Raw genomic sequence first — 24,291 nt, forward strand, 5'->3', positions numbered from 1 at the left:
CCAACAGCTGGGGCTCTGCCTTGGAAGAGAAGCTCAGCCCTTTCCAGATGGAAGAAATTAGAAAACGGGGGTTCTACAAAGCCTCGATCGTGGCATTGGCCAGATGGGTGAGTGTACGGGGTGTGGCGCAGGGAAGCTCACTGCTGGGATGGCAGGGCTCTTACCTGTGGTCTGTCTGGTTCTTGCCTTTTGTAGTTCTCTCTGCTCCGAACTGCTGGATAAAAACAGTCCAGTCAGTAAACTGAAGGCTAAACTGAAGGCAGTGGAGTCCTGTCAATGATAACACATCCTTCCTTCTTTAATGATACACCTGCCTTAGACTGTCTTCCTGCTAAGCTTATGAGACTAGAGCAATACATTTGCAATTATACTCCTTGACGTAAGAAATAATTAGGTTTGTTAATGAGTTACCCAGTCCAGGTTACCTATGGTTAATGGAGAGATCAGGAAGCCAACACTAGGAGGGCTCCTGTGTCTCACAACTGACCGCGACGCTGGCTGGAAGCCGGCCTCTGAGCTAGGTCTTTGAAAGTGTGTTTGTCTGTTTGGGGGGTAAGCCTCTCCCCGGCAGCAGGGTGAAGCAGATCTCTGCTGTCATGGAATGTCCGGTGGGGCCTCCGAGTGCCAAGGTCCTCTCACCTCAAACACTATGAAGAACCAACCCAGTTCTCCCAGCAGACGGGCGCTCACCTGTGCTTGGGGTGCTGGCGAGGAGGCTGGCGGCTGCTCTACATAGTTGGCCTCATCCAAGCCAGGCAGAGATGGGTCTGGGTTCTGAAATGCACACTCCAAGGGTTCAGGTCAGGGAAACAAGGTTCTGAATAGCCCTAAGGGCACAAAACTGGGCTTTGTGCAGCTGCTTCACTGTGTGGTTCACCCCTCCCCAGCTCAGACCTTCCCTAAGGGGCAGCTCTTCCACAAGGACAGAGGGAATGTAAACAAGGCAAGGCCAGCCCCTTGCATTAAACATCCACAGCACACATGGGAGGACACTGAGCTCAGTAGCGGCAGGAGGAACAAATGGCCGACAGCAAGCACCCTGGAAGTGTGATCACGCGGCCACCATGGCGGTGTGGCTGCACAGGAGGAACGATGTCCTTGAGGACAGAGGGGCGAGGGCTGCCCTCAGTCTGGCGAGACCGTGGTGTGGGTATCTGTTTGTTCTGACTTGGCTCACATTTTAAAGAGAAGGTGGTAGAGGAACGAGAGAGTAAGCAGACAGTGACCAGCACTGTGGAAGACCTGAAACTGTGTCACCTGAGAAAAGCAAACGCTCAAGTCTGTTTAGCGTAAAGGCAAGGCAGAAATGATAGAGGGGTTAGGCCTGTTTTTTATAACCCAGCCATACTAATAGGTGGGAACTAGTGTTATCTCCCTCTTAGGAATGACAAAACAGCTTCAAAGAGCTTATGTAAACTTTTAAGGCCACACAGTTAGAAAGGGGCATGACTCCAGCCTCAGACCACATGCTTACGGACTCCCTCCCTCAGCAAGCCTGCAGGACTGAGCTGTTTGCATCCAGTATGACATCTTTACATTTAAAAGCCACAAGGGGACTCACCTGGCTGCCCTGAAAGGATATTAAGTCTTGGGAGACTTGCTCAAGTAACTGTTTGAGTTTCTTTTCAATAACGTGCACCTTCTCTTCAGCCTCAATGTAGTCTTCTCCATGCCCCTTAATAAGAAGGCTGTCTGAAATCTCTTGTAAGGAGTTTACTTGAGGCTGATGTTCCACTAGCTCCTTTTCCAATTGCTAAAAGTGAAAAAGAGTGTGAAAACAGTTGTTCTCAAGAGGGCCACTGATCTAGCCAGTGAGGCTTCCCAGTGCCAAGAAATTTCTAGGATGAATGAAAGGGTGGTACTGAACTCCAGAACCTTCTACTTCTCCTATCTACCTGTGTTCTCAAGCCTACCATCGTTTAGATAGCAGATGGGTTACACCCTACCCCCGTTTTCTGTTCCTTCTCATTTTGAAGACAATTGTGTTAGAAGTGAGGAAGGTGGTGTGAAGACTACGCCTTCATCCAGGGAACATCTAATGTGAATGAATTGAGAAAACAGTAGCTTTAATGTATTACTTAGAAACACAGAGGTATGTACCAGCCAACTCAGCTTGGATAGTCAAGGGTGGTTATCCTGCTCATGGTCTAACACAGTGCCTAGTAGCCACTAGACAACATGTGGCTATTTATTAAAATTACAAAGTCAGCCAGAGGAGCCACATTTCAAGCCACCAATGGCTAGCAGCCATCGCAGTGGACCTCTCACATTCCACCAACTGGAATATGAGAGACCACCACAAACAGTTCCATCACTACAGAAAGTTCTACTGGAAAGTGCTACTCGGGACAGTGGGGCTTTACAAAAATTTTAGCACAGGAATGTTTTCCAAACAGTGACCAACACCTTTACATTTGTAATTGAATCACATGAAGACTTATTGATAAAAATGTCACCTTGAGTTCAAGTGAGAATATATAGGTCTCATTTTGGTTTGTTGAAAACATCTACCCTCCAAGAACTAAGACTTCTATAGTGAATTTAGGAAATGCATATACCTCATCATGTCTGTGTAGTAATTTTTCCCTAAGCACCATATTTTCCCCTAAGTGAGCCATATTCACAAAAAATACTTCTAATCAAATGAATACACCAAAGTTTCTCAGGATATTGCTAAACACTCATGTCCCCAATTCCAGAGAGTCTTGAAGACTCCCTGCTCTTGGCCGTGGCTCTTCACCCCTGCAAGTCAGCCTTTTTCAGAGCCACAAAGGGCAGCTCAGTAGCCACCAACTGGAATGTGAGAGGAGACCCACCACTCTGGTACCATTGTTTCCAGAAACACCCGAGTACTGAGCTCCTGACAGAGACCTGGGGTGGTGCAGAGCCACTCTAGACGGAACTTACCATTAGTGCTTCCTGACACTCCAGGAGAACCTGGGGGTCTGCCTTTGGGTTGGTGACATGAGCCTCCTGCCTCCGGCTCTCAGCACTCGCTAACCACAGTAGCAGACTTTGACTCAACTGGTGAAAGTCCTTAAGAAATAAGACACATCATAACATTGCCTGATTTAAACTAAATGCCAGGGCTCCAAAATAAGGAAAAGAGAAAGTGGGGGAGAGAGCGTGCAGTGGCACACTCCCAGGAGAATTTTGCTGAGTGAAAAGTGCTAACAGAAAGGTTGGGCTTGAGAATTCCCCACCCAGTATTACATAGGAAGACCACACCAATTATTCAACAAGTCTGATAGATTTAACAGCTAAGGGATACAACCCAAAAGGCCAGGCTGTGGCCCAAGGACAGGGCTACAGATGGGCTTGCTAGAGGACTCATGTTCCCTAAGATTGGGTGAGACCTAATGTGGGCTAAGCATTTACTATGTGTCAAGTGCTGGGCTAAGATTACATACATTGAGTCCTACAAAGAACCCTGTGGGTCAGGCTCTGGAATTATTCCCATTTTCCAGATCACAAACAGAGGTTTAGAAGATTCAGTGATTTGCCCAGTCACCCAGCTTCCAAAAAGCTGTAGAGCTGGGTTAACTGCTCCTGGTCCCAGGGCAGGTCTCTCAATCACTGCTGTATGGCAGTGCTGGAGTGGCATTTCTTACTCCTGGAACCCTTACACAGGAGAGGGCCTGGGCAACAGAGCAGAAGACGTGGGGCAAGCCATCAAGCCTCTGAAACAGCAGGTGGGCCTCTTTGGAAACAGTTGGCAAAGCACACATTTCCTACACAAGCCACATTTGTCTGTGCCAAAGCAGCCTGACAGGGATAAAAATATCTGCCGCCCCCACCGATGTGGGCTTGGGCCGCGGGTCAGGCATACCTGGCACTGCATGAGCGACTGCCGCAGACCCCGGCGCCAGCTCTCCACCGCACCCTCCACTGCGTCCCAGCGCAGCCTCAGCTGGCCGACTCTGCCCTGGAGCTCTCGGGATTCAGTGCTCTCAGGCTGCAGGAGATCCTTGCTGCTCACATTGACAGAGCCCACTAAAGCCTTGTAAGTGTCAAAGGCTTTTAACATCTCCTACCACAGAGGGAAGAGATGGGTTAAGTACTCTGAAAATAGTGATGTGGGGTCCATTCTGAACTTCATTGGGGAGCGGAACTTCCCAACACTTCTCTGAGCTGTGGCCACAGAAACAAGAGCGACCTTGCTTGTGACTGGCTGGGAAGCATCAGGTGAGGGAATTGCCTTACAAGGTCAGTAACTTGGCTGGCTGGCCAGGCTGAGAGCAGAGGCCTATCTCCTGGCTGGCCAACTCCTTCGGAGGCACGACCAGATCCCATGGAGCTCTGGTTGGCTTAGTAACATTTCTGGACCAGATTAAAAGTCTTCCAGATAAAGTTTACAGTTATTCTGCATTTGCCCCTAAATATCTCAGGAGAAGTATTCCTTAGGGTGAATGGTAACCTTGATACATTAATGCACAAAGTAAAACAATACTACAAATGCGAAGGCTGCCCAGATGCCCCCAAACCCCTGCCCTAGATCTTCTTAGCTCAGATGCTTGCTCAGGGTGCCCCAAAGTGCAGGCCTCAAACTGCCCTCTCCTGCTCCCTTGGCAGTTCCAGTGGGGCGAGGGCCGACTGGGTGGGTGACAATCACTAACCGTGTAACAGTAGCCAGATGGGGCCCCAGAATTCATTAGCAGGCAAGCTATTCCTCCTCCCCACCCTCAGCACTCCACCAGCAGTCGTCAGTGCGCACAGTTTGGAAGGGTGTTTTTAAGCTGCCTGTCAGTGCCTGCCAACACCTCCAGAGCCTAGAGTAACTGAAGTCAGACCCTCCCAGCACCCAAAACCTGAGCCACACTTCTCTGGCACTGCTCTGGGCTTTGGGATCACTTGTAGATATTCTTCTGAATGAACACAAAACTCTGTATCCATGTCCTTGCCAGTTACAGAAGTGAAATGGATGAGACTGAACACTATCACACACTGTTTGCAAGCCGCCACCTACACCATTTTAACAGGTGTGACCTGCCTGTCCAGCACAGCCAGCATCGGCATGTGCACCTGGACTCCTTGTGCCCCCCAACACCTCCGGTTCACCTTCAGTCTCTTCACTCTGAGGTCCAGTTCCTGGATATCAGCAGGAGGCTCTGCCATCTTTAATGTTTCTAGCTCTGCTTCAGTGTTTTTCAGCCAAGTGGTGATGTTGCAGATATCAGAGTTCAGCTGCTCCAAGTTTTGTTTTATTCTGAGTTTATTGTGAAGTTCTTGTGCTTGAATCAGCTCCCATGTGTCAAAGGCACCTGGAATGAAAAGCCGCCCCCAAAAAAGCAGCAATAATGCAAACAATTTTCTTGGCCTCCAACTCACTCAGGGTCAGGGCGATAAAACCTGTGGGGGACGCTCCCTGCAGGAGGCTCAGAGCTCGGCAGTTCTCACTTCCCCTGGACGGTGGGATAGCACGCTTCCCTTGCTCTAGTTCAAGGCCTGTGCCACTGCACTCCCCCACAGGCCGGAATGGGGGGCGGGCAGGGTGAGAGACCCAGCCTACTGCCGGGATGGGCGGTGGTCCCAGGTCCAGCATTGCAGTGCATGCCATCTTCAGGCTGCTTTCTCCTTTGGACAGACTTTGTCGAGTAATTATTTTTATCATCAATGAACTGGTCTCCTGAGGAGACACACAACTCTCTGATCATCCTCCTCATGTCTGATCTTTATATGCACGTGAAGTCATTAAAACATGCACTTCATCATATGAGGTTCATTTTGTCAGTTTTTACAGAATAGTTCTGAAAGTGAATCGCCTAGGAATTTGTTCATATAAGTCAGCTAACTCTAAAATAGCACTGGCTGCCATAGGCTAAGCTCAGCAGTTTCAGTGAAGTATATATAGCTGGTCAATTCCTAACTTACATTCTTTCAAGCAAGAACTCCAAGTAAATGCCCCAACTAACCCCCACATCCAGACTCTGCCCTCTTCACCACTGCCTGTTTGAACCATACCTGGCTGCTGCCCAGTGAGGGTGGCCAGCCCCTCGTCCGCTGGCTGGGGGCTGCCGTTCAAGGCCACTGGGCCTTCTTTGCCACCATCAGTGCCTGGAGGTAATGGCAGCTTTACCTAGAATAAGCCAATTTTTATGTTACCATCTATAAATTATAAAGGCTGTCTGAGGAGTATCTTGGTTTCTTATCAATAGGGAAGAAATGAAGATGGGGGCGCTTTCCTTTGAGGCACTTGCCCCGATACAGAGGCGCTTTAGTGCATGGGCAGCACCCACAGGCAAGCAGAGCTAACGGCAGGAATACAGCCTCAGCAGAGGCCCAGGAAGGCTAGATGTCAACACTGGGAACAAAATGGCCCAATGTAATTTGAGGCGGCTTCCTCACACTCCTCAAATGAACCATCCAAGAAGAGTTGCAAACAACTGGACTGCTGTCATGTTCACACTTTTCCACTTGCAGTGTTTTACAAAATTTTAATTGTCCCTGCCTGTCACCCATTACAGCTGGTTGGTATTATCACCACCAAGAATCAGGAACAAAGAGGACAAATCCACCTCCTGGGGTCATTTGTTAGAAAGCATTTATCTTTTGCTACATATACTGACTCTTCCATATTACCTCAGACTTTCCCAAAAATAGCTGTATTCTGTTTAGAAAAGCCATGCTTTTCTCTGGATTGTGTCCATATAGCCTATTTGTGTGCAGTAAAAAAAACAAACCCTTCTGATTTATGGGGATACACCTGGTTTCAGACACACAAAAAGGGTGGCACTTTTGAAACTGAGCAGGTGAGGAGCCCAAGCACAGCCACTGGGAGAGGTGGGGCCACACAGCCCTGGACGTAAAGCCAAGGAAGGGGCCGGGTCTCTCTCCCAGGGACTGGCAGGTGGTCTCCTGCACCACAGGGACAGATTACACCTGACAACCGCTTGCTAAGAAGACGAGTTTAGGAACTGGGCATGAATAAGCCTGCTGGCAAATGATCTGGGTCTGTACATGTACAGACAGAACCTTTTCCAGTTACCTGGCAGTATTCACTCCCAGACCAAGGGCACTTTGAGGAGTAACCCAGCGACGCTTAGGTGCTTCTGGTTTCTCTAAAAGACGATACACTGAAAATGCACAGGACATTTTAATTTTAACTTGCTCATCACTAATTCTCTGTACCAAGAAAGATCTGGGGCCACATTAAATCCTAGGCTGGCTGCTCCCCAACAGAGCAGGCCAAGGACTCATATGACCTGAGGAAAATGTCACTAAGGTACAGTCACCATTATGAACCACATCAACAATAAACCACATATAGTTGTAGTAACAAGAAAAATGACGACAGAGGGGACCACTTCTGAGGGCCTACTTTATACCTGCATACACATTAATCCTAATAACAATTACGGAAGGTGAGAAGGCTTACAGAGGCAGGGCAAAATGCTTACTGCCCCAGAGCAATTAATGAGTAGGGCTTGGAACCCAACCCATGTACCGCAGCACACTGCCAAGTCTCTGGTCTGGAAGGTTCAACAACTCAGGAAGGCCAGCACCTCACTGTACCACTGCATGGATGACTGATTCAACAGTAAAATTCGCTGTCATACCATGTCAATACACACAGAGATGACCTCTGGCCGGAAACCTCTAAGGCCAGTTAGCTCTGCCAGGGCTTTAATGAACACCTCAGCAGACAGATTGTCACCATAGGGAAAACCAACTCAAGACATGCCTGTGGTGTGAGCACAGGCAGTATACATCCAAATCTTTTTGAGAAAATTCTATTACTCATGCACTTGCATCACATTCTTGGGGGGTGGGGGAGGGTCAAGACTTACACAGGCTGGTTTATAAGGAGTGCTGGAATCTGAAGGGATAGGCTGTACAATCCTATCACCTCCCATTTGTTTGTAGTGATGCTTGGGACAGGAGGGGCTATCAGGAACATGCCAAGCGTGGCCCTCAGAAATGGATTTACCTGAAACAAGAAAAAACCCAAGTGATGGTCCACTCTCTCCAACCAAAGGGTTCGTGTTTAGTTACACAGAGAAGGTCATGGGTAACATGGCATCAGATTATAGTATAACATGAATTCTGCAGCTTTCCTTGCAAAGCATGCACGTTTGCAAAATGTCAGTATGTCCCAGCAGGGAATGAAATGAGAGTCATGCAGCTGAGATGGGTTTGTGCCTTCACTAGGTGGGTTTACAATGGAGCACAACAAATGTGATTTTCTGCGGGATGAGTGGCATTTTAGAGCCAGGAAGATTTCTAGTGGTGGGAACACTGGCAGCAAGGCTGGGTCTGGGGGCCAAGAGGAGAGGAGTGAGTGGTGGAGTGAACATCAGGATGGACTTGGGGACCAAAGGACCACTTGTGGCTCTGCCACCACTGCAGATGGGGTAGGGGAGGGAACAAAGATCAGAGCTGCAAGTCAGGGAAAGGAAGGTTTCTTCTGTGACAAATGCAGCAGTACTTCTATCCCCATCCACCTTGCTCTCCCCAGAAAACTCCCAAAAGCAAGGAAATAGTTCCAAACCAAGCCACCCTGAAGAAAGCTTGGCCCATGCCAAAGGCCTTCAGTTAGATGGAGGGAAAAATAAAAAAATTACAACAGGCACCATGAAAAATTCCTTCTGCACAGGCCTGAGGGGCAGGAGAGGGATGGTGTGGAGCTCGCTCTCGTCCGGGCAGGGTTTTGTAAGGAGCGCGCAGGTACGTGTGAGTACAGCAGTGTGAATACACCATAACACAAGGACCGAGGCGCATGGTGTCCACAGAAGGCAGAGGTCAGACATGATGCGGGAGCGAGGTTTAGGATGCAGTGTGTGCCACAGGATGCTGCCATGTTGAGACACATGCACGGGCGGGGGCCTACCAGAAGACGCTTTCAAAGTTTTTGTGGTCATTTTAAGATATGCCTCAGGATTTTCAGGGATTTCTACATCTGAAAAACAATAATGTCATTTTCCTCACTGCAGGCATCTGTAGATGAATGCCCAAGTATTAAGTTAAAACAGTAGAAACATTGTCAGCTGGGAGGAGAAAAGTAACTACCCTTTCTCTGTTTTTTTAAAAAGTTTTGAAAAACCAGGATTTTTTCAGCCAATTTCTGACTGTCTGCAGCAGCAGTGGGAAAGGAAGTTCATAGACAGAATGGAGGCACTCCATCTCCTAATATCTGAAAAGCTCCATTGAGAAGTTCACTGGTGAGCCTCTCAAACAGCCAGGAGCCATCAGGGAACAACCTTAATGTCCCAAGGTGAATTTTGTTCCTTTTATTCTACCTATGATCAGGGTGAGCCAACTCTCAGGTAGACCACAGTGCACAAAACAGCACAAGAGGCCTCAGGAAGTCTGGCTCGGTCAGGGGGCTGGCCGTGTGGCTAAGGTGCTAAAACACAGGGCCCTGGAAACCGGAGCGTTACCTGACAGCGCGCTGTAGTAGGGGCCTTCCTCGTCATCTTCGTGAGAGGAGGAGCCCCCCACGTCACCTGTGTGATCCCACTCCAGGGGAATGGAGTCCACGCTGACGGGGGTCTCGCAGCCGGACCGCTCGGGCCCCGGGGCTGGGGGCACCAGATGGCAAAGGGACTGAGGCGGTGAGGGCTCCTCGCTTGCTCTCCTCTTACGCCAGGAATCAGCCTGGACCTCTCTGGGGTCCTCCATGTCCGTTTCATTCTCAGAGGCCTCCTTTTCATCTTCCAAGCCCTAAATCGGGGGGACCCAGTTTTCAGAATTAACCAAACCAGAGGCTGTTGCAGTTGTGACGAGCATCAGAGGTCCGCCTGTCCAGCAGCTCCTGAAACAGCCACCCTCAGCATTTCTGAGGCAGCTTTACAAGAATCAGGTTCGCAGGGCCTGTTGGTGGTTATTCTAATTCAGTTTCCTAGTGTGAGGCCTAGAATCTGTTATGTTCCACAACTCCAGCTTTTAATCTGAATCTTGATAATCTAAGATTACCAACTTCACCTGGAGGATAAGTAAACAGCAGCTAAAATCTCACTGATGGCAGCTTCCTCCAAGAGTCAGAAAATTAAAATTAAAAAAAATTTTTAAAAAAGGCTGGCAGAATCCGTGGGTGTTTTGTTGCCCTTGTCTACCTTGGATTAATACTTAGTTTGTAGGCACACACCTGATCATCTACATTTGCCCTCTTACAGTACTGAACTGTTTTCTACCTTTATCTTGCATCTACCTACCACTTCAGCATTTTATTAGACATAATAATAATAATAAATAATAATAATAATAATAAGGGAGAAATGTGGGATTCACATATAAATCAAGTATAAAAATCAGACGAATATTCATATTTAACCTGACTGGTTATAGTTCATAATGCGTGATCAAAACCGGAAGTTTCTGTGATGACTGCCCTTGTGCTGTTCACCATGTAAGAACTTATTCACTATGTAAGAATTTGTTCACCATGTAAGAACTTGTTCGTTATGCTTCGGAAGTTTGGAGACTGTTGAGAATTAGGCTTGGGGTTGATTAATGATTGTGCATTGAGTCCCCTATACAGAATTTTATTGTTGTTAACAACCATTTGATCAATAAATATGAGAGATGCCGTCTCAAAAAAAAAAAAAAAAAAAGAGTATCAAATTCAGAACAGCACAAATTACACCCTGTTTAATCTGTAAAAAAAAAAAGCTGGCAGCGTATTCTGGGTAAGAGTCACAATTTCATGACCGTGCAAAACAGGTTCTTTCTTTCTTACCCTCCAATCTTATTGTTCAGGATATGGTATCTTATTCTCTTGCATTATAAAGCCTCTGTCTATCTAAAAAAAATGACTGTCACCTATGTTTTGAAATGAGAGAACCATAGGGTAATTTTTAAGGCTATGTCTGATGAATAAATAACTAAGCTAGCCAGTTGGAGACACACAAAAAAGAAACAGTGGCCAGTTGTGCTGGTTAGTTGCCACCATTAAAGCCTCTGGCACACAAAGGCAGTGAACTTTGAACAATAGGCCTTAATTCCACCTGAACTCTACCGAAAGGTCCCTTTGTCAAGGGAAATACCACAGTTGCTTTCGAAAAGCTAGTGCACTTGGCACTTCAAAGGTGAAAACAAGACATTAGAATGGCACAGATACTAAAAGCTCCCAGACACTAAGACCGAGGAAAAGGCCAACATATTCCCAAGTAACTACTGTAAGCAAAACCTGAATACCTATCAGTGCGCCCCAGGGTACTGACATGCCAGGACAGCCCTGCACAGGGGAAGACGTGGCAAACAGTAAGAGGAGCAAGAACTTCAGGAGTGCCATCCTTTCCACTGGGTTGTGGGAAGCTTCCAAGTAATTACAGATCTATGTTAATGAAAACAAATAAAGTTTTTTAATGTAGCTTTTTTTTACCGTAAAATAAATTGCAGTTAATCATTACGTGTTAAGTTTCTGAACGCTATCAAATTCCGCGCGGCTCAGAAGCCCCCGTGGGCGGCACGGCCCTTACCGGAGGGTGGGAGGTCAGCCTCCGGTGGAAGCGGGAGACCCTGCCGAACACCTCCTGGCAGTACCGGTGCAGCTCCTCCAGCTCGTCCTCCATCAGTACGGCATCCAGGGGCTCGCTCTTCTGGATGAGCTGCTCCCCAAACACGATGAGCTGATCAATCTTGTTGGTATTTAATGTAATTTCCTGTTGGAAACCCTATTTAGAGTAGGAAAGACACAGGATTTCAAAGAAAGAAATGTCACCGAGGATCCACATCAAACCGCGTCTGTGTCTTGTAACGGCCACAGAAATGCATCAAAATGTCAGTTTTGTTCCTTCACCTAGTACTCCAGCTTCATCCATTTTTAACAAAGTGAAAATAAAGATTTAATCATTTAAAACAATGGTATAGATATATTTCCCTCCTCCTTCTGGGCACTGACTTTTCTAATTAAAATAACTCTTAACAATATGACATGGGTGGACATTTATTGTTACTGGGTATGAGGGAAAGAACTTGTCTTCTTGACACTTGGTGGAAAGAGAAAATTTTCCAGAATAAGTCACCAATGGGCATTTGCTTCTGCTGACATAATAATAATTTCACTATTGCCATTAAATTAGGGAAGGCAGATTTCTGTTTTTCAAACTTTTATAAATCTAGCTGAAGGAATTATAATGAGATTAAAGTGTAATACAGGTATCTGTAACAGTGGGAGAGCAGAATATATCTGTTCTCGGCCCCACTCTTGATGCAGATTCTTCTTCTGTCTGTTAAACCCTACATGTCACATGCAGACCTGAGTGCTGCAGAAACAGCGTCTTGAGAAATTCTGTTCTTAAAGTTCTTGGGTGACTACAAATGACAGGGAGAAAGGGCCTCACTGCAATGACCCCTTGACCATAAGGAACCGCATCCTTGCTCAGGATAACCCAGCAGTACACAGGTGAATACAGCCTGGCTGCTTTAACAATGGCTGGAATCTGCCCTTAGGGCATCAGCTGGAATTTGTACTTGGCCAGCTGTCTTCTGCAAAGGTGAAATCTTTGCAGAGTTGCTAAGGAAGCAGGCCTTACATTCAGCTGGCGCATCTTGTCATCGGCGTCACTCTCTGAGAAGTGTTCCACGTTGGTTAGCTGGAGGTCCATCTCTGTGAGCCACACCAGAATGCTCTCCCTCGTCCCTTCAAATTCTTCCCTTTGGTTGGTGAAATGCTGTGAGAGGGGAAGGAAATCACATGTTTGTGTTGATGGCGGAACAAGAGCTCAGATAGACAACAAGGTTATTTTTGGCCAAAAAGAAAGGGTACCTGCAGTGCTCAGACAGAAACCTGCCTCTGGGGTGACCTAGGAGGCCCTCAAGGCATTCAGGGACCAGGGTGGGGGCAGCAGTCTGGGGTCTGGCCCTGGCTGTGAGATAACCAAAGCAGCCCCCAACTTCTGAGTCTCTCCACTGGGCAAAGGAGGGTGTGGGAATGTTGGCTATGACCTCAAAAGGTCCATTCAGCATTTGAAATTACATAATTCTCTGATCTAAGTCAGTAATTTCCCGAACCTGGCCTTTGAGGAATGCCCTCAAAGTTCAGGCTGGCCCCTTGCCCTTTTTAACTTGTTAGGCTTCTGTGGAAGCTTCTGAATGACCAAAGATGAAGATGGAAAAGTACTGATCTCAGGCTGAGCCTGGCCCACTGCCCAGTGTGCCTTTACTCAGGTAATTTTGAGTATTTTCTCAGAGAAAGGAGACCCAGAGGATACTTATCGCCTCCAAATAAGGATGCCTCTTGGGTTACCACCTCACAGATGGGCAGCTGGTTCTCAAACACAGCATTCAGTGCCAATTGAAGGTTTAGACTGGTCTCAGCCAAATCAGGAGATAAAGAAATTAATGCAATGGGGTTGTATGAAAAGCTAGCTTATTTCTTCCTAGTAAGGGTTACAAAAAACAAAACAAACAAAAAAACAACAGCCCAGAGCCTCCTCTTCTTAGAATGGTTTTGAGAATGCTCTGCCCTGAGAACAGAAGCAGGGATTAAAATTACTTCCTGTAGCCACAATCCACAGCAGTCCTGTCAGTTTACATCTGGACTCAAAAAGGTTGACAGACCGTGTCTTCTGAATTATAGCAATCTAAAGTGGATGTTTACCTTCAGAAAGCAAACCCAACCTTTTAGGTTAGTCCGTGTGCTCTGAAATTCTAAGGAGAATCACTGTCCCCAACTTCCACAATGCAGGGGGGCTTTGTCCATCTCTCTCACAGCCAAGAAACAATGGGACACACAAAAACAGGGAGGTGGGGAAAGTGGGCCTCCTTCCAGGCTAAAAGGTCCCTTGGCTAGACCCAGAGACTGCAGTGCCGGACTCTGGCAGTTTGTGGGCGAATGCGCACCCCCTCAAGGGTAGCAGAGTCGGAAGAGAGAGATGTGTTCGGTAACACAGACCACATACACAGGCTCTGCCTAAGAAGCCTATTCTTGGGAAATTATCCTCCTAAAAATCCTGAATGCTGGCATCTTTGGGCTTAATCAAAAGGGAAGGCTGCTTGGAAGAATAAGACAGCTAGGCCTTAAATGAAATCTACCCCTCACCTTGTTACATGCCCGATACCACCTAACCACTTTGCCCTGAACATCTAGGAATGCCCCAGGTGATGGGGAGAAGGTTACTCTGAGTCGCCGCAGGACGGCCGCGACCCGCCTCTGCAGACTGTCCCAGCGTTGGTTGCCCTCGTGGACCATGTGCTTCAGCCTGCTGGCCGAGTCGGTGCGGTTCTCCCGGGCCAGCCGCCGGTACTGCTTGTTGATGAGCTCCAGCTGCGTGAGCCTCTCGTGGATCTGCCGCTGAAAGGCCTGCATCACACAGAGGGCCTGGCCCGTCAGTGCCAAAGCACACGGAGTGCCAGGACACTCCCTGCCAGGCCCCGAGCAACCTGCCTCAGGTGCTTAGTCCCGGGACCGAAATGGTAAGCAAAGGCTTACTTCACTTGCTCTTCTGCTGCTTGCTAAAGAACAGGCATTCAAGTTCACTGCATGCCAGCTGGCGTACACTGAAAACATCTTGCAAACCTGATGGCAAGTTGTGGACTGGGTGGCCCTGGCCACACATACAGCAAGCCAGCCGCTCCTGAGGTGCTACACGCTTGGCTACCAGGAGCACTGGGCTGGGAGGGTCTTTACCTCAAACTTCTTCAGCTCTTCTTTGGCACTGGTGTACAACACCTCTGAGGAATTCGGGTAGGCCGCTGTCCTCTCAGCCGACTTGAGCCAGTCCTCAAAGCGGGAGTAATCATCTAAAAACTTCTGCCACAGGCGCCATGTTTCCTCAATTCTGAGGGGAGGAAAGCAACTCAGGACAAGCCATTCAACATGAGCTTTTGCACTTTTTTCCTCCCTTGACTGGTCCCATTCCCAAACCCACTGGCACTGGCCCTGTTCACAGGGAAAGACCCTGGTACCCCTTCTGGGAAATAAGCAGGGATGGTGATTTGTGGGCAGGACACCTTCCTCCTGGGAGGGCCAAGCCCCAGAGAACTCCCGCCTCACAGGGGCTACCCGCTGGGGACACAGCAGCACAGTGGCCGGCCACAGTTACACCTCGGGACACAGAAGAGCTGGGGGAAATGCTACCCTGGTTATATTTGTCTTAAATAATGCCTTTAATAAGCACTGGTCAGGTCACACCTACTGAGCCTTCTCTGCCAATAACCTTGGAAGGGAAGTGACCAGAACACAATGCCATTAGTTAGATCCGAACACCACACTTAATGTCCGGGGCAGCTCGGTTCTCACTTCATTCGCCGTTCCATTGACATGGCGCAGATGTTCCGCCAGCGCCTGTCCAGGCTTCTGGTGGTCTGCTGGATGGAGTCACACTCGGTCTCATTGGCGCACGCATCGGAGTCGTGCAGTAGGACGTCACAGATGTTAAACACAGACTCCACCCCTGCACTGTGCTGCTCAATGTCTCGCTGCAGGTCCTATGATTACAGGAGAGTAAGAGGAGCCTTCAGATGGTGGCGGCGGTGGTGGGAGGGTGGGAAGCAGAGGAGCTCCACTCCCCGCAAAGGGCAGTCCCGGTGCATTTCCAACTTGGAATCAGCCATGCAGACCATATCCTGACCTCTGTGCAGCCCTTGTGCTGTAGCACCTGACACAAAGCTTAAAAGCTCCCAACAGCTGGAACGGACTGTATGGGGGTAATAGTGTGGGTACCCTCCTGGGAGCCCACTGTCTCACAGACTTTGTGGAGGCAGAGGACCTATACCACTTCCCCAAAGGCCTCCACTCTAGACTTGGTTTGGGAGAGGCCTTCCATGGATAACTGACTGTTCAATAGGACCTAAAGCTTCAGCAATAGAAACTTAACCTTTTATGGGTCACAAAATTCTTAAATCACTGAGACCTTTGTGCTACCTTCACCCCTTCCCCCACCAAATCGTGCATGTTGTGGTACAGTGTCCACAGCCTCCCCACAAGACCAGCCTAGGGCTCCCCAGGCCCCAGGAAGAATGTGGGAGTAGAGGCCCCGCTTCCCCAGCTCATGGGGTCTGGCCAAGGCTCAGCCTGGGGAGGGGACATGGTGTCCAAAGTTCTGTTCGATGACGATGACAGTGCTGCAGTTTGCTGGTGAGGGAAAAAGGATGTTCATGAAGAGAAAACCTGTTTACAATTAAACAATGGCATTTCAGTCATCGCCCCAGAGACTGCCTCTGCACACCACAAGCAGGCTGGGGGAGGGGGAGATGAGGAGCCCGTTTGCCCTGCCATCCGGATGAGGTAGGCTTCCCCTGCGGCCTAGAATCTGTGGTGAGTTACAGGAGGCTGCACCACTGATCTGAGTATCCAAATTACATCACAAAACAGCCAAGATAAAGAGAAATGCCAAGTTAAAGAAGCCACTATGAACTATATTAAAGTTCCCTGAATTCAATAAAGTTCAGTTTCCAGGATAATTTTATAAACAGTGCCTGCCACTATCTACAGAAAGTGCAAAGCTCATTCCTGGTCACCTCAATAATTAATGATTTTGGAGATAACTACTGTATTTCTGGACAGGACTGTTAGTTCCTTAACGTTTCTCCTGATAAATGCACAACTAGATCATTCTCTGGGTGGATATTAAAGAAAAATGCTAGCACTCAAACCAAATTTTAAATCAAGCAGTTACTAACATGGAACCTAACTAAAAATGAGCACCATAAAGTTATACTCTGAAGAAAACATGTTTTTCAGCTTTTCATCCTGTGTATCCTATAAAGACAGATGTGGCAGGGTGATTTTTTTAAGCTCTGCAGTCCAGGACATATGCCTGACATGGTGCAATGGTGAAGTCTTCTGGAGGTCAATGCAAGGACTGACTTTAAATTGTTAGCTTTAAACAGAATTCAAGTTTTAAGAATTCTTAGTGGTTCAGACAGTTGTTATAGACTTTCCTAAAACTTACTGGCACTGATAAATGTCCCTTTTAACTTTATTAAAATAATGCCTAGGAATGTTAGCACTGGTGCTAAATGAGTACCATTGATAATTTTAATTGAAAAATGGTACCTGCTTCTGACTTCAGCTGGTAGGCTTGGGTAAGCTCTGGCTGAAAAACACAGAGGAAGTCTAATCTATGGATAACATGAATGTCACGTATTTTTTGTAGTTACTGTAAGTTATTTATTGTTATATGGAGTAAAATGGCTTAAAAAAACTGATTAACACATAAGGTGAATGGTAGCAAGACCATCAACATCTTGATTAAAAAAAAATCAACATTATTCAAAATTTCCAAAGAAAACTTCTAGAACATCATATGGCCTGCCAATATTACAGCATGCACTATTTACCTTGTAAAATAAAAGGTGGTGGGCCATATTTTAAAATGCAAATGAAGTGCTGGATGAGTGATGCTTTAGAAACTGCAACAACCCCATGAGCGCCCACTGAGGCGAGTCTGCAGGGGAACTGGACTTCAAAGCTTTTCAAATACAATTTGGAGAACTGGACTTAAGAAACAATGTAAAACAATGTAGAAGACTTGCCAATGGTTCTGGAGATGGGCTCCTCTTGGTTTTGTGTGTTTCTGCTCCTGAGCAGGTGACACAGGGCCCTGCTGGGAAAGCATGTGTAGGATGGGGGCAGTGAGAGGAGGAGCCGGGAGACATGATACTAGAGCCAAGGGCAGCAGGAGGGATGAGAAGACAAAGGGGCCAGAAAAATAAGATAAAAACAAAAAAACAGGCTGAAGGGCAGAAAATCACACAGGATGGGTGGGACCCCCAGGGGTGGCTCCGGAATGTCCTCATGGGAGGGGCCCGGGCTGCTGAGCAGGTGAGCAGGTCTTGGGGACTAGCTTAGGGAGGCTGGAATGAAGCTGGGGTGGCCCACTGTGAGGGGGAGGGGCAACTAATGACCTCTCGTCCCCACACCACCAACCGGCTCCCACAGGGAACCAGGAAACCAAAGAAAATGGGAGAGAAATGCTGAGACTCAGTGACTGCTGGTTCATGGTTTAAGAGTGTCATGAAAGTTGCCACCACTTTTGTTTTTTGAAGATGATCTATTCTATAGGACAACCACACAACCCTTATTACCTAAGGAGGTAATAAAATACACATTTTAGAAGGTAATAAAATTCTCCACATAAAAGAGAAACAAAAGGAACTCATAAGGTCTGACCTCTTCCCTGCTGGGCCCCAAGGTCATTGCAATGAGGACCCAGGGAGCACACTGCTCTTAATCAATTCTGGGAGCTGAGCGCTTTTGCAGAAGGCACTTCTATGTGATTCCAAGCTTTTAGGTCTTATTTCTGGAAGCAGTTATGCAATTTATTACATTTAACTAGTGATAGAAGCACAGGTAAGGTTTTTTTTAAAACAGCCCATATAGAACTCTTTGGTGTGACACACTTCTGTTTTTAGTGGTTTTGATGGAGCTTTGGAGACCTTGCCTTAAGATTTTTCTAAAAATATCTGGGTGGGTCCAGTGTAATCCCCAGAGTCCTTCAGAGTGGAAGGAGGAGGCAGAAGAACAGTCAGTCAGAAGGAGAACTGACTATGAGGGGACAGCACAGAGAGATTTGATGTTACTGGCTTTGAGGATGGAGGAGGGGCCGCGGGCCAAGAACTGGCGCCTCAAGAGGCTAGGAAGGGCAGAGGAGTGGCTTCTCCCCTGCAGCCTCCTCTCAGCCCTGTGTCAGAGCTCTGTCAGGTTTCTGACCTCCAGAACTGTGACAATAAGTTTGTGTAAAGTTGAGAACTTTTTTTCAGCAGCCACAGAAAACTAACACACCTAACTTCCTTACGGTAATGGTGGTTTTGAACAGCAACTCCATCATTTTTTTTTTTATAACCAAGGGATAAGAATTCCAGGATGGTGATTCTGAACTCTATGAACAGGGAAACTTCCCATCAACCATACTGAAGTTTTGGACCATTTCAGTACAGGAACAACCAAGGCCAACAGGATGGCAGTGGCACCACACTGTACACTTTGGGGAATAAACTCCCTGCAATTTTAATGATATTCTGTCACACATCAGATATATGAAACATTAATATACTTATTAGCCCCTGCCACATTTAGCCAGTCATTCTTGAGGAAGGAAAACTGTTGTCAATTTCTGTACTATTTATCTGAAAATACTCACTACTCAGGGTACACAGTTATTTGCAAGGCCTGTCTATAAAAAGACTGTGTAAGAAAGTCATCCTAGTGGATCAAACTTGCAAATAAAACCGATAATGTCCAGAAGCTGTGACTCTACTGAGGGCATTAAAATCTTTGCAGTGTTAACATGGCACTTATTTCTGTTCATTTTTCCATAAAGCAAAGACAGAATTTATATGACCTCAATGAAAAAGACATACTTAAATTTCTGAGGATAAATAGAAAAATCAATATTTTTACTTTGTAGCATTGCCAAATCATACTGATTTGAAAATCAGAGAACAGGCATCATTTATAACTGTAATAGATTGAATAAAGATTTAGGTCAAGAGTATTAGCAAATACTTAGCTCTACCTTCATGGTAGCATGAGATGTCACTTATCAGTAAAAGGACTGACCCAAACTCAAGAGAGAATTTATCATCAAGGAGTGCCCCGGAGTCTCGGAAAAATTCTGTCTCTAAGCAGCTGTGATATGTGGGTGAATCTCCCTGGTGGGTTGACAGACAGCAAACACCAAGGAGGTAAAGTGAAGAAAACAGATACAAGTCTGAGAACCTGATGAGAAGAATACTGCTATACAGATCAAACAGAATCTGCTTGCAGGTCTCAGAAAGATGTGAGTAATATAAACTTAACTATTTAAAAAAACAAAGATAAGCTCAGGCACTGCATATGAAAATGAGCATGTGAACGTGAGCCCACTGAGGGCAGGAAGTGGACTTGGTAAGTCAGTGACATCAGAGACCAGGTTAGTGTCATGACAGACACTGGCAGGCCTCAGTGGTTGTCAAGCTGGGGGATTTCTAGGTTCAGCTTGGAGGGTGCATAATGACAACGGCACAGAGCGCTGCAGGGAAGGCTTCCTGAACTTTGCTCCGAGCATGTTCCTTGTATGCCTTTTTTTTTTTTTTGGAAGCTGTATCAGAGTACTGACCCATGGAAACCTTCCTTGGTTAGAAAATTCATTTTTCTTTCTGTTCACGGCCTTTCAAAACTACATTAACAGAAGCTAAAAAAAAAAAAAAACAAAGTTAAAAAATACAAAACCAAAAAAACCTTATTTACCACTAAGATTAAGGTCTGCATCTTAAACAATATTCAGAGCATTTCCCAAAGAGCTATGCAAATGGTGGTGGAAGGGTGAGCACTCAAGAGAGGGATGCCTCACACGTACAAGGACATGAACAGATGGTCAGTTTTCTCTAGGAAAAAAAGCTATTATGAAATGTAAACACACTAAAACACACAGCCAGCACGGGGAAGGCTGGTTAGCGGATACTGCAGATACCTGTACTCGTACAGAAGCTCACTCTTACTTCCCCACCTGCTGCTCGGCGAGCCTCTTCTGGATCTCTTGGTCATCACAGACGTCATACACAACGGGCTTAGAAAGCTCAGACTCAATCCGGGCCAACCAGGTGCGAAGGTTGCTCATGTTTTTGTCTAACTGCTGAATAAAAGCAAAAGTCTCCTTCAGCTTCTTCACCCTAAACATGGTTGCAGAAAACAAAAACCCAGCGGTTAGTGGTGAGTGAAATGTGCCACTTAGGGTGTCCAAGAGTAAATGGCAACCTACATCCGTTATTGATTTTACAACAGAACTACCCTCACGGCACCAGATTTAAGTTTCACAGAGTATGTGACACTTCACAAAATTGCTGCCCCAGTTGATTTTCAAATGGACTGAGTTGATCCACCCACACAAATACGAAGTCCTGTCATTCCCGCAGTGGGACCCAGAGGCCCAGGAGATACCCTTTCTTTCTCTTGAGATTAAAATAACCATAGTTGGCTTCTGTCCAGTGTCTGCCTTGGGCAAGCCCAGGACAGCAGCAGCCAGGGCCTCTCTGAGGGGTGAAGTCAATCATTACAAGCCTGATTCACTCGGAGCTGTCTGGCCCGGATGCCTCTCATGGGCCCTCCTCCTGAGCAAGCATAGAATGTGTACTAAACCCCACCGCGCCCGGTCTGAGGGTGCCTTCACATAGAACCAGCCATTATGGGGCAGCTGTGTCTGCCACAGAGGGAGCTGGTGCAAAGCACAAGCAGTTCTAAATCCATCTGCCCCACTGATCCACCCGACTCCGAGGGCAGCGAATCTAACAGCCGTGGCGTCCGTGTCTGTGAGCTCACATGCACATCACTCAACTGTCGGGGGAAAGGACACAGCGGCTGAGGGGAAACCAGCTTTGGACAGACCCTGCAAAAAAATGCCTCTATGAACTGTTTTCATCAAAGTCCTAGAGTAGAGTGAGTGAGGGCTTGTTCTGGTGATCTGTGGGAATTCTAGTGAATCCCAGAGACTTGAAGTTTGGCTACAAGGGAAAGTTCCACACAGTAATACTCACAATAGGAGATGCCGTCAGAACTCCTTCCACGGCACTGGAAGAGCCTGGGGTGCAGGCCCTATGCACAGAAGCACACGGCACCCCCCACTTCCTTGGCTGCCAGTGAACAGCTTCCCACCATACCATCCCCAGCCCTCCGACCCACCTTCGGGTCTGTAGCCAAATGTACATTCTAGATGGCCAATCTGATCCAACCCCACTCAAACCCTTCCACAGCCCTCACCCCACCCTGACAGTCCTTTCCCAGCCTTCAAGCCACAGTGGGCTCTCTGCCTCCAAGCCTGCACTCAGCAGAGAGGCCCCCTTTCTGCTTCCCAGAGCTTCCGCCACTGCTGAGACACGGGGGGCCTCACCCACATGCTCCCACAGCCCCCGGGACCCCTCACCCTGTTTCGTCCGCAGCCCTCATTTGCTGTGTGTCCACAACAGAGCCCACGCCAGCCAGGCTGCACGGGGCTTGCTCCCTCTGCAGGGGCAGCATCCGCCCCACCGCCTGGGGCACAGGAGGCACTGACAAACATTTCTTGCATGAATGAATGTGTGTATGAGCACTTCCACTACATGCTGTTATTTAAGGAGACCACAAACTATGGTCATGATGATTTCTGAGGGGGTATGTACACCTTCCAAATTAGCTTCTCACTGCAAATACCACAAGATGATTTGCTACAGATGTAACAGAATCCAGGGCCGGGCCTGGATGCAGCTGTAACCCAGATCCTCCTTTGTTCCCATGACGTTAGAGACACACACCCCTCACCCCAGTGTCTTATCTCCCAACAGCCCAGGGTCCAGAAAGAACACTCTAGATAGTGCCAGAGCAGCTGGGAACCCTGGGCCCCATGGGACAAGACGTCTTCCACGAAGTTTCCAAGGGGCTATGGAAGGCTCTGGCTGGACAAGTAGCCTGGCCCCAAGAGCTTCTCACAGGTGGGGAGAGGAGCTCACGCTCTCCCGCCTCCCCACCCTCTCCACCTGCTCCCTCCTCCTGCACCTGACCCGACTCTAACCCAAAGAGCCTCTTTATTTAAAAAGAAGAGGGCTAGAACACAATTTTTTAAATGAAGGGACTTAAATAAATAACCTAGGTGCAAAAATACTAAGACCCACCGATCTTGAATCCTGTTAATCCCAGGTGAGTATGCAATAGCAGAGGAAAGGAGCTTGGAGGGGGGCGATGAATAACCTACTTGGCTTCCCCAGGACAATGGTACTCCAGGCCAGGGCTGTCCACAATGGACAAACCAGTGGGGCGTGAGAATAAAATACCAGACTTTCTACTGTTATCCTTTTCTTTTACACTTCATCAATGGGTATATGTTACAATTCACAAAGCTCTATTACTAAAATGGGACACCTACAGAACACATGACACCTACATGTGCCAGGCCTGTTGTACTTTACAGTGAGCACCTCACTTAATCCTCAAAACAATGTTATGGGATCCACACTACTAGTATGCCCATTTGACAGATGAGCTAACTGCCACAAAAAGATAAAATAACTTGCCCCAGTCACGTGGTCGTTAAATGGCAGAGGCAGGATTCCAATCGCAGCAGCCTTGTCTAGAGATGCTGTTCTTAAGCACCTTCCTCGTGGCATCTCATATAAACCTGCATATGCTAGCATGCACGCACTGACACATTAGCTAACGTTAGGTACAGGATGGCTTGTGTTGCTGTCAAGGGGTCATGATTGCAAGTCTTCACTCATGGCTCCAGGATACACTGGGAAGTAGGAGCCTGCCCCCAAGTGCTGCAAAGTTTTGGGTGTCCACGTCTGCCCCTCTATGATTTCCTTCCACTAAACTTAACTATGTGCCTATGTGCTGTCTTGGGTCCTATGCAGATCCTCAGGACTCAGAGATATCTGAGGAATAGGTCTTGTGCATGAAGAGCTCATCACCAAATTCAGATCTAACTTAGACATAATATGATATAAGAAGTGCTCAAAAAATATCTTTTGAATGAGTAAGTGATATTGGCTCTTACCTTCAAATTTGTCTTTTTCATAAAAGAGGTGGCCATATAATATACTAAGGAGAGAAGTAAAGATCAGATTAGCTCTAGGCTGTTGTGCCACAAAGCAATCTGCCGCCACACAGAGCTCATGTGCTCCTGACCTTATTCCATGTTGGGCAGGTGAAAGGGTGACGAACGAGCACACAAATCCCATGCATACTGAGGGCAAATTAAGAGGAAGGGAAGGTGGGAGGAACAACAACAAAGAAAGCTGCCATGGCTACAGAACATTCACCCATTCAGGATTTAATCCACTGGGTCTCAACCTCTGACCGCAGGCATAACATATAAACACGTGCTGTGATGAAGTAAGTGCTGTTCCTTGGGTAACCATGCTACAATTTACTCCAGAAACCATACGGTGAACTACTGAGTTTGTATCTTTCTGCAGAGAATATTCCATACTCTATTCTTTGTAGTCTAATGACCACGTTTCCCAGGTCAGGAAGTATGTCATTTGCCAACTCAGGCAACTGACCTCTATGTTAGGCCTCATTAATACTGCTCTTGGAAAACCTTAAATCTCGTGTTAATACCGGAAAATAAGGGAGCCCATTCAGAGGCCAACTGCGGGCCCAGGGAAGCCACCACCACACCACACCACACCACACCAGCCAGCAAAGCCGTTTGCTCCCACGGCTCGCCACCTCCACTCTGGCCCAGGCTGCGCCCCGGCGCACTTGTCTAACACTGCTCACATATGTATTTCAACAAACTTGATTTCCCCAGAAAAAATTAGCATAGTTTCCTGAGTTGAATTTCAGTTCTGAAAATTGGAAAAACAAAAATTTTAGGTGCAAAGGGGAGGTTTTTCACCTGTGTAGACTAGAAGACCTGCATAAAGTGAAAACATTTTTAGAAGAAACCAAGCAAA

At 47.2% G+C, this 24,291-nt stretch overlaps 1 protein-coding gene across 13 annotated transcripts in view; it reads right to left on the reverse strand.

The window, feature by feature from the left end:
* The window catches only part of SYNE2 (spectrin repeat containing nuclear envelope protein 2), a 313,786-nt gene that overhangs the window by 1,176 nt on the left and 288,319 nt on the right, over positions 1–24,291 (reverse strand). For 9 of the 13 annotated variants that reach the window (XM_073242275.1, XM_073242277.1, XM_073242279.1 and 6 more), the window contains 16 exons: positions 20,373–20,535; positions 15,182–15,369; positions 14,570–14,720; positions 14,060–14,242; positions 12,474–12,611; positions 11,418–11,612; positions 9,378–9,660; positions 8,828–8,896; positions 7,788–7,927; positions 5,962–6,076; positions 5,059–5,261; positions 3,830–4,030; positions 2,908–3,036; positions 1,562–1,753; positions 691–774; positions 165–214 (listed from right to left, as the gene is read on the reverse strand). In XM_073242275.1, coding sequence (XP_073098376.1) covers positions 165–214; positions 691–774; positions 1,562–1,753; positions 2,908–3,036; positions 3,830–4,030; positions 5,059–5,261; positions 5,962–6,076; positions 7,788–7,927; positions 8,828–8,896; positions 9,378–9,660; positions 11,418–11,612; positions 12,474–12,611; positions 14,060–14,242; positions 14,570–14,720; positions 15,182–15,369; positions 20,373–20,535 — 2,484 coding nt within the window. Of the gene's footprint in view, positions 1–164; positions 215–690; positions 775–1,561; positions 1,754–2,907; positions 3,037–3,829; positions 4,031–5,058; positions 5,262–5,961; positions 6,077–7,787; positions 7,928–8,827; positions 8,897–9,377; positions 9,661–11,417; positions 11,613–12,473; positions 12,612–14,059; positions 14,243–14,569; positions 14,721–15,181; positions 15,370–20,336; positions 20,536–24,291 lie in introns of those variants that run through there. The other 4 variants (XM_073242273.1, XM_017670607.3, XM_073242276.1 and 1 more) reach the window with 4 other exon arrangements.

Source organism: Manis javanica, chromosome 8, assembly GCF_040802235.1.
Source record: "Manis javanica isolate MJ-LG chromosome 8, MJ_LKY, whole genome shotgun sequence".
Lineage (NCBI taxonomy): Eukaryota > Metazoa > Chordata > Mammalia > Pholidota > Manidae > Manis > Manis javanica.